Raw genomic sequence first — 9,950 nt, forward strand, 5'->3', positions numbered from 1 at the left:
ATAACATACTAGTCGTCAACAATTCCAGCTATCCCTGACTTTTAACAAAAACGCAGCACAGCAGTGAACCTGCTAAGCAGAAAGAGGGATGCCCTTCTCCCTTGGCTCAGTACCACCACCACAAGCCAAGTAACAAGGCAGGAAAACACTTCTGCCAGAAACACTTGATGCAGGCACCGGGCTGAGCCCGGCAGGTGGCCGAGGAACAGCAGCAGCGCTGGGAGACGGCCGCTTTCCATTTGGATAGGTAGCTTCGGAGGTGCAAGGGCCAAAAAGCCTTCTTTCTACAGCAACCACAAGAACTGTGCAGGGGATCCACGACCGAGCTCCTATGGCATATTTGTTTCCAAAGCCCCTCGGCTCCACCTGGCTGCTCCTGCCTTCCACAGAGCCTCAGGCCGCAAGGGGACGGGTTACGAATTTTTTCCCGTACAAACACGCAAGAGGCAGGAAGGGCAAAGTCCTACAGAGGTGTGTGTGGGAGGGTGGAAGCAGGGATCCGGACGGCTCGGCAGGAAGCCGTACTCTTCCTCATCTTCGCCCGGAAAAGAGGACACACGACGGCTACCGGACCAAACGAAGCACACCCGAGGCTCTCCCCCGCCGCCGGTGCCGCCGCCTCTCCGTTTCCGCCGCGCCGCGGGCACTGCGCAGGCCCGGCGCCGCCACCCTCATGGAGGAGGAGGAGGAGGATGAGGGTGGTGGAGGCCGGAGGGTCGTGGGGAGCCCGGCCGCGTCCGCCCGCTTCGTGCGGTGCCTCTACGCGGTGGGATTCCTGGTAAGCGGCGGCCGTGGGGCCCGCCCCGCGCGGCCTGCGGCTGGCGGCCGCGCCGGGAGCGGGAATCTGCTCCTTTCCAGGCCAGGGCTGCTGGGTTCGGGGGTGCATCGCTGCAGCTGCTCCTTGGGAACGCCAGTGTTTGTGGCGGTGGTGGTGTGTAGCGGCTGTGCTGTTTTACCCGTGTAAACAGCCCGCAGTTCGATACACGGGTCGGATTTTTGTCCTGTGAGTGCCATGGAATAGCGCAGCACCCGAAAAGCTGAGTCTTGCCTTGGTGCTTATAAGAAAGCTGCTCCCTGTTTCCTTGAAATACCCGTGGTTCCTGTAAATTTATCCCAAAAAAGCCCCTAAAATCAAGGGGTTGTTTGTTTTGTTCTTTTTTGTTGTTTGTTTGTTTGTTTGTTTTAAAAAAAAAGTCTGTTTTTGAAAGAACAGACTTTTTAAAAAGTTCATATTCTGTAGAGGTTCCTGAGCCTCAGGAAAGTGCCATTTAATTAATTTGAAACTTAAAGTGACGATTTGGGAAATGAATACAAAATGACTACAGTTTTTCACTGTGAAATGTCAAGGTAGTGTCATACCTGCTTTTAGTTTGGGCAATAGAAACAATCCAGTTGGTTTGTGTCCTGGAGCAAGTATTCCAGGGAAACATGCATGAGAACTTTGCTCCGTTTAACTGACTTTTAAACGCTGTGGTTCTCCAGCCCTGAAATAGCTTGTTGACACTGAGCTGGAGCACACAAGAAAATCAACCGAGTGTCCTTTTAGAGGGTGTGGTGATGCAAACTTCCTGTGGCCAGACAAATAAATACAGCGTATCTATCACTCCGCTAAAGGAATTGCAGGTGGAATGAGACATAACTACCCATCAGAGGATAGTGGCTAGGGGGTCTTGCTCTGCCTGCATGCATGTGACAGTCGAGTACTGCCAGGGTATAGTCTGAGACTTGTACTTTTTAATGTCTCCATTGATGACCTGAACAAGGTCACTGAACCTCTCTTCAAGTTCACAGATGACACCTAAGGTTATATTACTGAAGATATTTGCAAATGTTCATGCTGTTCATGCTAATGTATATAATGATTCTAACCTTGTAAGCCTCAATTTCAGCCATCAAAAAATAATTAATGACAGACTGTGAGAATTCACTTAGTGACACACATTGGTACAGTTAATCAGCCTTTGAGGTAGTCTAGTTCAGTTCAAGCAGTCAGTGAAGAAAGGTGATCTTGCTCCAATAGATCTCCAAGGGACTCTGGATGCTGTGCCAGATTGTAGTAGTACTGAAAGAACTACTGGGTCAATGTGGTAAGTTTAACAAAAAGTAATAAAAGGAACGAGTAGGAGATCCTTGTACTTCTCAGGATGGGAAGTGTCCTTTACCCTCCTCTTACAAAATGTTTTTCAATTATGCTTTGCCTTTATTCTTTATTTTTTTTTTTCAAGTTTCTGTCTTGTCACATTTCTTAAGCTATACACAAAGGCAGGCTGTAAGTAGGTTTAGATCTATTGTATCTTCTTTCCCATTGTGGTTGGGTTAAAATACTGTTTTTCAAAATATACATTTGCGCAAATGAAAAGTATTTTTAAGTGATTGAAATTGGACCACTTTGAATTTAAAGCACTGGTATGAAGTACTTTTCTTGTTAAAGTGAAGTTTAATATATATTAAGGGAATACTTAATGTTGAAATATATATCTTCTTTTTTGGATTGTATCTAGAGTGGAGGAGAGAATTGATGTTTTTATAGGTTTAACTCCTTTGTAAGGCAATACTTTATCTTTCAGTTCATGCGTTTTGTAATAAGAAAAATTTTCTCTTAACCTTGTGTTGATATGGAGAAAATTCATTTTTTTTTAATTTATTTCTAATGTTGACTGTTATTAAGCCATGTTTCTATTGTCTTTTTGTGAAAGTTACTAAAACTTTTCCTGTCTTGGTTTCAGGACTTATTTGGAGTGAGCATGGTTGTTCCTTTAATGAATCTTCATATCAAATCTCTAGGAGCAAGTCATACTGTGGCTGGAATCATAGGTGAGTTGCACTACTTGATTTACGAAAGAGTAAGATAAGGCCTGGATTTTGCCTAACTGCAAATTGGACATTGTAGCATAATTCTTCCTTGCTAAAAGCATAATGAAAAGTAAAGACAATTTCAAAATAAAACTGTAAGGGCAGCCATACTGTGTTAGACCCAGAGACCTGTCCAAACTCAGGCACTGACAGTAGCCAAAAACACGTGCTTGGGAAAGAGCACAATTGGAAAGAACAAGGAAGTCTTGCAGAAGCATTTGTACAGCTACTTTTTCAGCATCCAAGAATTCACAGCTTAGCAATTTAGGGAGCCAGAGGTGTTCCTTGTAGTTTTATTGTTATTTACACTTTGCAAACAGTACTTCTGCAGCTGCTTCTCCAAAGCTTTCCAATGTCCATGATTGTTCCCAGTTTGATTAAAATTCTTACAGCTGTCTTGGCAAAATATTTATTCACTTTTACAAGTGTTTACAAGTAAATTCTGAAGATTTGGAATTTTATCTTAAAGTATTTAATGCTAAGGTAAGTTCTGTGGCTTTAAAGTACCTTTTATGGTGTTGTTTATGGTTTGGAGTGATCCAATATGTTCTTTATTCCCAGACATGGAAGCTGTTATTTAGTTTTTATTACTTTGCTTTTTTGTTTAACACTTTGTGTGAAATAATTCTGCTACACTGAGTTGACAGTATTACTTTAAGCAGCAACTAGTCAGAAATACATTTTCATTTCAACAGTCTGCTTTGATTTTTAACATTAGAAAAAAGATAGGTTTGAGGTGTATTCTTATAAATGAAAGTCTGACAGATGTTTCTCTCTGCTTCTCTTTGTTCCTTCTCTTCTATCACTAAATGCTGCTAAACTCCTAGCCTCCAAAATGAGAAAGTAGGATCTGTGTTTTCTTCAGGGCTTAAGTGATGCCTTGTAGTAAACTGAAGCACCAAGTGGAAAGTCCTTTCCAGTAGGGAAATTCTCTCCTGGTTTTGAGAAAGCAGTTATAAATGCCAAGATCTGTTTTGTTCAGTACACCATACAAAGTAATATAATTTACATAGTGTTACAACTTTTCAGCACTTTTTTATTTTGTCATTCTTTGAAAATATTTCCTTTATTAAATGCTAAACTCCACCCTTGGTTTGTCTTGCTCCCTCTTCCCATTCTTCTAGTAAACTATTCTCATGATTTCCCATTTTTCATCATTTAAAATTTTGTGAAGTTTTCATTTTAAAAAAAAAGCTTAATTTTTAACACTGCTATTTTGTTTGTTTTAGGATCTCTCTATGGTGTAATGCAGCTATTTTCCAGCACATTTGTGGTGAGTTCTAACATTGCATTCCAGAACATATTGGTATTTCTGTGGATTGTAGCGGGGAAAAAGGGTGGGGTTAATAATAGCATTTCTTGACATTTTGAAAATGCATAAAGTGTTCATGGAAGCATTTTCATTGGAGGAACCAATTTTCTGTTTTTGTGAGAAACGGCAGTTTTGTTTATGGGGAATTGACAGGTTTTTCTAAAAACTGACAGAATACAGTTTTTAGACAAAAACTGGAATACAGATTTGGGCTCAGATACAGTACTGAGTTACACAGGGTTGTCTCCTCTAGTGTTGGTGCTAGTAGAGCAGTAGTCTATCCAAAAAGCAGTCTGATGAGTCATAAGTCTCATGACTCTCATGAGTCAGCTCTTCTGTGATCTGGTTTGCTTTCCCTTAATGAGCAGTGCCTTGTAATTTATTGTATGGTATAAATTAATCATTGCATCTTTGCTGTTTGATTGGTTTTCTATTAGCTATTGATTTTTTAATATCCTAATGTTACCCTGGCACTAGTTTTCTAGTTTTGAAGAGAACAGATTATGAGAAAGTTTCATAAAAGAACTGTTTCAGGGTTTGTTATGCAGGACACCTGGGATAATTTCCTGCTATGATTTTGTGGCATTTTCTATGAAGTGCAAAACCATTGTCTACTTTCTTAAAAAGATATTTCCTCTTGAGAATCAAGCTGATTTATAAACATGATAAATGCAAGTTTTCTGTTTGCCCTCTGCAAACTACTTCTTACCTGTCTGTGCTCAGATGACAAACTCTTCATAGCCAAGATTATTGCTTTTAGGACCCTAAACAAGTGTCTAATACATAGCAGCCTTAGTGATGCAAGCAAATATTTGGGGTTGGTTATGGTAAGGCTGTTAGAAGGCTTCTACTGATAATGTTTTGTGGTATTTATTGCAGGACTGTCTTTCTAAAAGGGAGATTTTTTATTAAAAAAGGCTCTATACACAACATTAAGTGGAATCACAGTTTTGGCAGGCAGCCTGCCAGCCAGGCAGAACTCTGGTTGTGACTTCCAGATTTTGAGCACTTAGGAATGTTGTGTAATAAGATTATTAGGCTTTCATTGACAGTCCTTTGACCTCTTTTCTCAATTTAATGTAGATGTATTGATTGATCACTGCACATAGCTCACTATTATAAAAAGTTAATCTTTCTTTCCTCCTTTGTGAAAGGGCTGCTGGAGTGATATAGTAGGAAGACGGTATTCCCTGCTTGCTTGTATTCTTCTCAGTGCACTGGGTTACTTCCTCCTTGGAAATTCCACCACAGTGTTCCTGTTTGCTATTTCTAGAGTCCCTGTAGGTATGTAAACACTTGGCATTCTGCAGTTTAAATTCCGTGTAGTCTCAGCCTGAGAATTACTACAGGAGAAATCATGGTTTATGGATGGATGACTGCATAGTATCATCACCCAGTAGCAGCAACTGAAACTTCCTGTTGGAAAAGTCTCTACAGAGCGAGAATTCTCATGATTTTTTTCCTGAAAATAATTTGCAATGTTGAGGTTTAGCCCACCAGGCATCTAAACCCCACAAGGCTGCTCACTCTAGCACTGAAAAAATTTGTGATTAATGGAACTTTGAAAATATAGATCTTACAATTTTGGACCATTGTTATTTGGACCATTGTTGTGGAGATAGCTTCTGTCTTTTTTTTGAAAAATACATGTTTGTTGATTTGTTTATATTTCGTTGCAGGTATTTTCAAACACACACTTTCCATCTCTAAAGCCCTGCTGTCTGACCTGGTTTCAGAGAGGGATCGCCCTTTAGTAATGGGGCGCTTCAATGCAGCCTCCAGTGTGGGCTTCATTCTGGGACCTGTTGTTGGTGGCTACCTTGCAGAGTTTGAAGGTGGCTTTTACCAAACATCCTTCATCTGTGCCTCTATCTTCCTTCTGAATGGTGGTAAGTTGCATGTCACATTTTGCATCGTGGGTCTCTTCATTCCTCATTTTGTCCTTTTAAGCCATCTATAATACCTTGAATTCACAGTGTGTTTATCATCTATGGCATAAATGCTTTGTATGCCAATACTACTGTTTGAATTTGAACTTGTGTGGAAGGATGGGAATTTTGAAACAGTTATCCTCCAGGTGCTTCTCCTTTGTTTTGCATATATCTCTTTTACATTCAGACACAAATAGGAGTTTTTGATGTGCCCAAAGACAAAGACTAGAAATCAGAATTCTGGCTTTAGCCATTAGATTTGTTTATATGGTGTGAGCGTGGCATTTCAGTGCTTTCTTTTCTTGCTTTCACTGCATTTAAAATTCAGCCGATACTATGAATAACACTAGACTTAATATTTGCAAATTTTTTTAAGGACAAGTATGTTGAAGTATTTTTTTTAAATTGTTACAATCAAACTAATGTCTTCCATGTAAAGTTGATGAAATTGAATGAAATCAACTAATTTCTTGATCTATATAGGTCTTGTCTGGATGTTACCCTGGAGTGAAGAAAACACTAGCAGTAGGGGCCATTACCAAGACAAAGGAACAAACAGTTTCTCAGCAAAATCAAATCATGACCTTCACCTGAAATCAGCAACTAGTAGAACTGTGACAAACAGTAGTTTTTTTCAGTCTCCATGGATCCAAGTTGCAACAGTGCTGAAGAAGATTAAAGGAATTGCGTGCTCTAATTTGTGGGATGTATTTTTAGTGCGGTTCCTGATGTCTGTTGCTATCCTGCTGTACTATAGTAATTTTACTCTGGCCTTGGAGGAGAGATTTGGGGTGAAACCTTTGTTTGCTGGATACCTAATGAGCTATAGTAGTGCACTTGGAGTCCTGGCTGGTTGTCTGCTCGGACCAATAACGAGACTCTATCATCACAACACTTACAGACTTTTGTTGCACTCCAGCACTTTTACCTGCGTGCTGATTCTCCTGTATGCTTCAGCATTGAGCATATGGATGGTCATTTTGTCCTCCACGTTCTTGGCCTTCTCCACTACTATAGGCCGTACCTGTATCATTGATCTGGAACTGACCGTTGGTGGGAACGAGGCCAGCGGTACACTCCTAGGTGTTGGACAGTCAGTGACATCAGTGGGACGTATTATTGCCCCACTCCTTTCTGGAATTGCTCAGGAGTTCAGTCCTTGTGGCCCTCCAAGTCTAGCTGTGGGACTAGCATTAGTTGCTATTGTGATAATGAATGCAAACAAACAAAAATACTGTAGTCGTGGAAGCGTGAAGTTAAAAGATCAGTAGTCAAAATCTTGGATTGCACAGGTGTATTTTCATCTGCCAGGCTTGTACAATAATTACATGATTTTTAAAGCACATCATGTTCCCATGTTAGCAAGTCTATATATGTATTTCTGCTGCAGGGATTTAAGTGTAGACAGATGTTATTCTAACAGGTACCACTAGGACATTTCTAAGAGGGCAGATGTTACTACATTGTCCTGGTTGTGATTTTTTAAATGGATTTTTAACCGTTCTGGAGGGGAAAAAAAGAATGCCAGGAAACGCACAAATCCTTCGTGTAGCTCATTTTTGAAACAGTGTTTAGATTGAAAGATGGTTAAAAAAGGGTAATCAAAGGTGAATTTTTGTTATTTAATCAGAGGGAGAATTTGCGCTATGTTTGGCCTTAATTTCTTATGCTGTGGTCTGTTTCCTTTTGTCTTTTGTGACAGTACTTTATATAATAGGATGTTTGCTTATGTGATTTTTGTGTAGTATATTTTGTCCACAAAACTTTCTGCAGACCTTGGTTAGGCACTTTGGGGTAATCATGCAACCCCTGCTGATTCCTGGTCTTTCCCAAGTAACAGAATTGGGTATGTGCTAACTTCATGTACTAGAAGACCTAATCTGAGATTAATACAAGACCATTCAAACTGATACTGAGGCTGAAGTTTTTATCGAAATTTGAACTGGTGGCTTCTGTTTAGTAATAGTTTCTACTGAGGAACTATATTCCTTTATTTGTATTTATTTGTATTATTGTCATAATTCCTTTATTTGTATTTCCTGTGCAACTTTGTACCCTCATTTTAAGAAAAATTTCCTTCTTAATTCTCTCAAATGACTGTAAAAAGTGTAAAGGAGCATCTAGCAGTAGTTCAAGGATCTGGATTAATGCATCCTGTCTCATCTCAGGCATAAATGACACTTTGGTGACAAGAGAAATACAGGTTTGTTGGTGTTTTAGTCCTCATCTGTGTGCATGGCTTAGCTGAACAGAGTTGTAGCATTCCTATGCTATTTACTGTTCAAGCTCATTACTTGCCAGTCAGCATTGTTTGTATTTCATATGAAACATGGGAAAAGTGTATTTTGCTCTGATAATGTTCTCTATGATCTTCATTATTACTTGATGAAGGTACAAAGTCAGCTCTGTGAGTGTTTGGTTGGGGGGGGGATTTTATACAATTTAGTTATCTCCTGGAACACATCAGTGCAAACACTCTTCCTGCTTCAGGTGAGTCATGAATGGTGCTCACATTTTTTATTTTCATTTTCTTCTTTACCTTTTTCCACTGCCTACTAGCATTCAAATAATTTTTGAAACCTCAGTGATTCCAGTGGCAGCACCATAGGAATTCATATATGGAACTCTGAATTGTTTTAATTTTATTTATTGACATAATCAGTGTCTTATTCCTACTGTGATTTCAGTACATATCCTCAGAGTTCTTTATTACAGTATTATGTGTTTCATTTCTCCCTAGGAACTTGAGGCATTTTCAAGTCTCTTATCTTCTTTTGACATCTCTCGGTAGATGCCCAAAACATTATTGCTCTAAATTTCTTATTTTCTTTCCTTCCATCTTTTAAGTTGGTTTTTGGGGTTTTTTGGGGTTTGTATTGTTTTGTTTTGTTTTTTGTTTTTTGGGTTTTTTTTTCTTGACCTAAAACTATGCTTCTGTAAGTAAGGGAATTCTGTTTTGCATCTCTAGCAAGGGGTTAAGGAAAAGGGTTGAAAAAAAAGCTTCAAAAATTAATATATATGAGTGATTTAGTAATTTTTCCAATACTTATTTATATGATGTAACATAACATTTACCCTTCTAAATTGCTGCACTGATTTAATCTTTGTGAACATCTATCCTAATACATACCCTACTGAATATTGGTTATAAAAGCCTCACAGTTGAGAAATCTGTGGAAGCCTATGGTCTTGGGGACACATTGCAACACATTTTACAGAAGATTTTTACTTCTTGGAGGACAAAATGATTCCTGAAGTGCCACAGAAACATTTCTTTTCTGTACAGGTACAGAAAAATTGCACTATTTTTTTTTCCTTGAGGACTAGAAATAAAGTGACATTCCACATACATCATGTCGCTGTGTTTTTTTCCCCATCTTCCTCTGCTGAAGCTACAGCACAAAATAGAAATGTTCAAGTCAATATGAAGTGTGGATGCTTTACTTTTTTTCCTCAAGCCATGGTTAAAATAATTTGAACTTCTCTACATTTCTCATAAAGGGTGCAGGAACCAAGGATTCAACCAGGAAGTGGCTTGGCAGTGAATGAAAAAGAAGAAATCATATAAAATGGAAAATCCTGCAATTTTGAGATGAAGTCCTTAAAGCTAGTGTTCCTGGTGCCTGGAGACCACATTTGCACCCTTTGTGTTGCCTCTTAGTTGCTATAACCATGCAAGTTCAGAGAGTGAAGAGTCAATGACATTCCTGCAGATACAGAGATGTGATTCCCCCTTTTAAGTTGAGGGAGGAGCAGTTGCAGCTAATTTTGGCTACAGTGTAGTGGGCAAACTACTGAATTACTCAGCTGTTTCTTGAATCCAGTTGTAGTATCTTCTGTAGGAGACTGTAACA

At 39.4% G+C, this 9,950-nt stretch overlaps 1 protein-coding gene across 1 annotated transcript; it reads left to right on the forward strand.

The window, feature by feature from the left end:
• SLC67A2 (solute carrier family 67 member 2) lies at positions 1-9,445 on the forward strand. The gene is made up of 6 exons (XM_005516556.3): positions 1-778; positions 2,727-2,814; positions 4,083-4,126; positions 5,320-5,449; positions 5,845-6,054; positions 6,580-9,445. Exons 1-6 carry the CDS (start codon positions 332-334, stop codon positions 7,365-7,367), a joined length of 1,707 nt encoding a protein of 568 aa, XP_005516613.3. The 5' UTR covers positions 1-331; the 3' UTR covers positions 7,368-9,445.
• The last annotated feature ends 505 nt before the right edge of the window (positions 9,446-9,950 follow it).

Source organism: Pseudopodoces humilis, chromosome 2 (genome assembly GCF_049639895.1).
Source record: "Pseudopodoces humilis isolate 2021_Gansu_Grassland_sample_001 chromosome 2, ASM4963989v1, whole genome shotgun sequence".
Taxonomy (NCBI): domain Eukaryota; kingdom Metazoa; phylum Chordata; class Aves; order Passeriformes; family Paridae; genus Pseudopodoces; species Pseudopodoces humilis.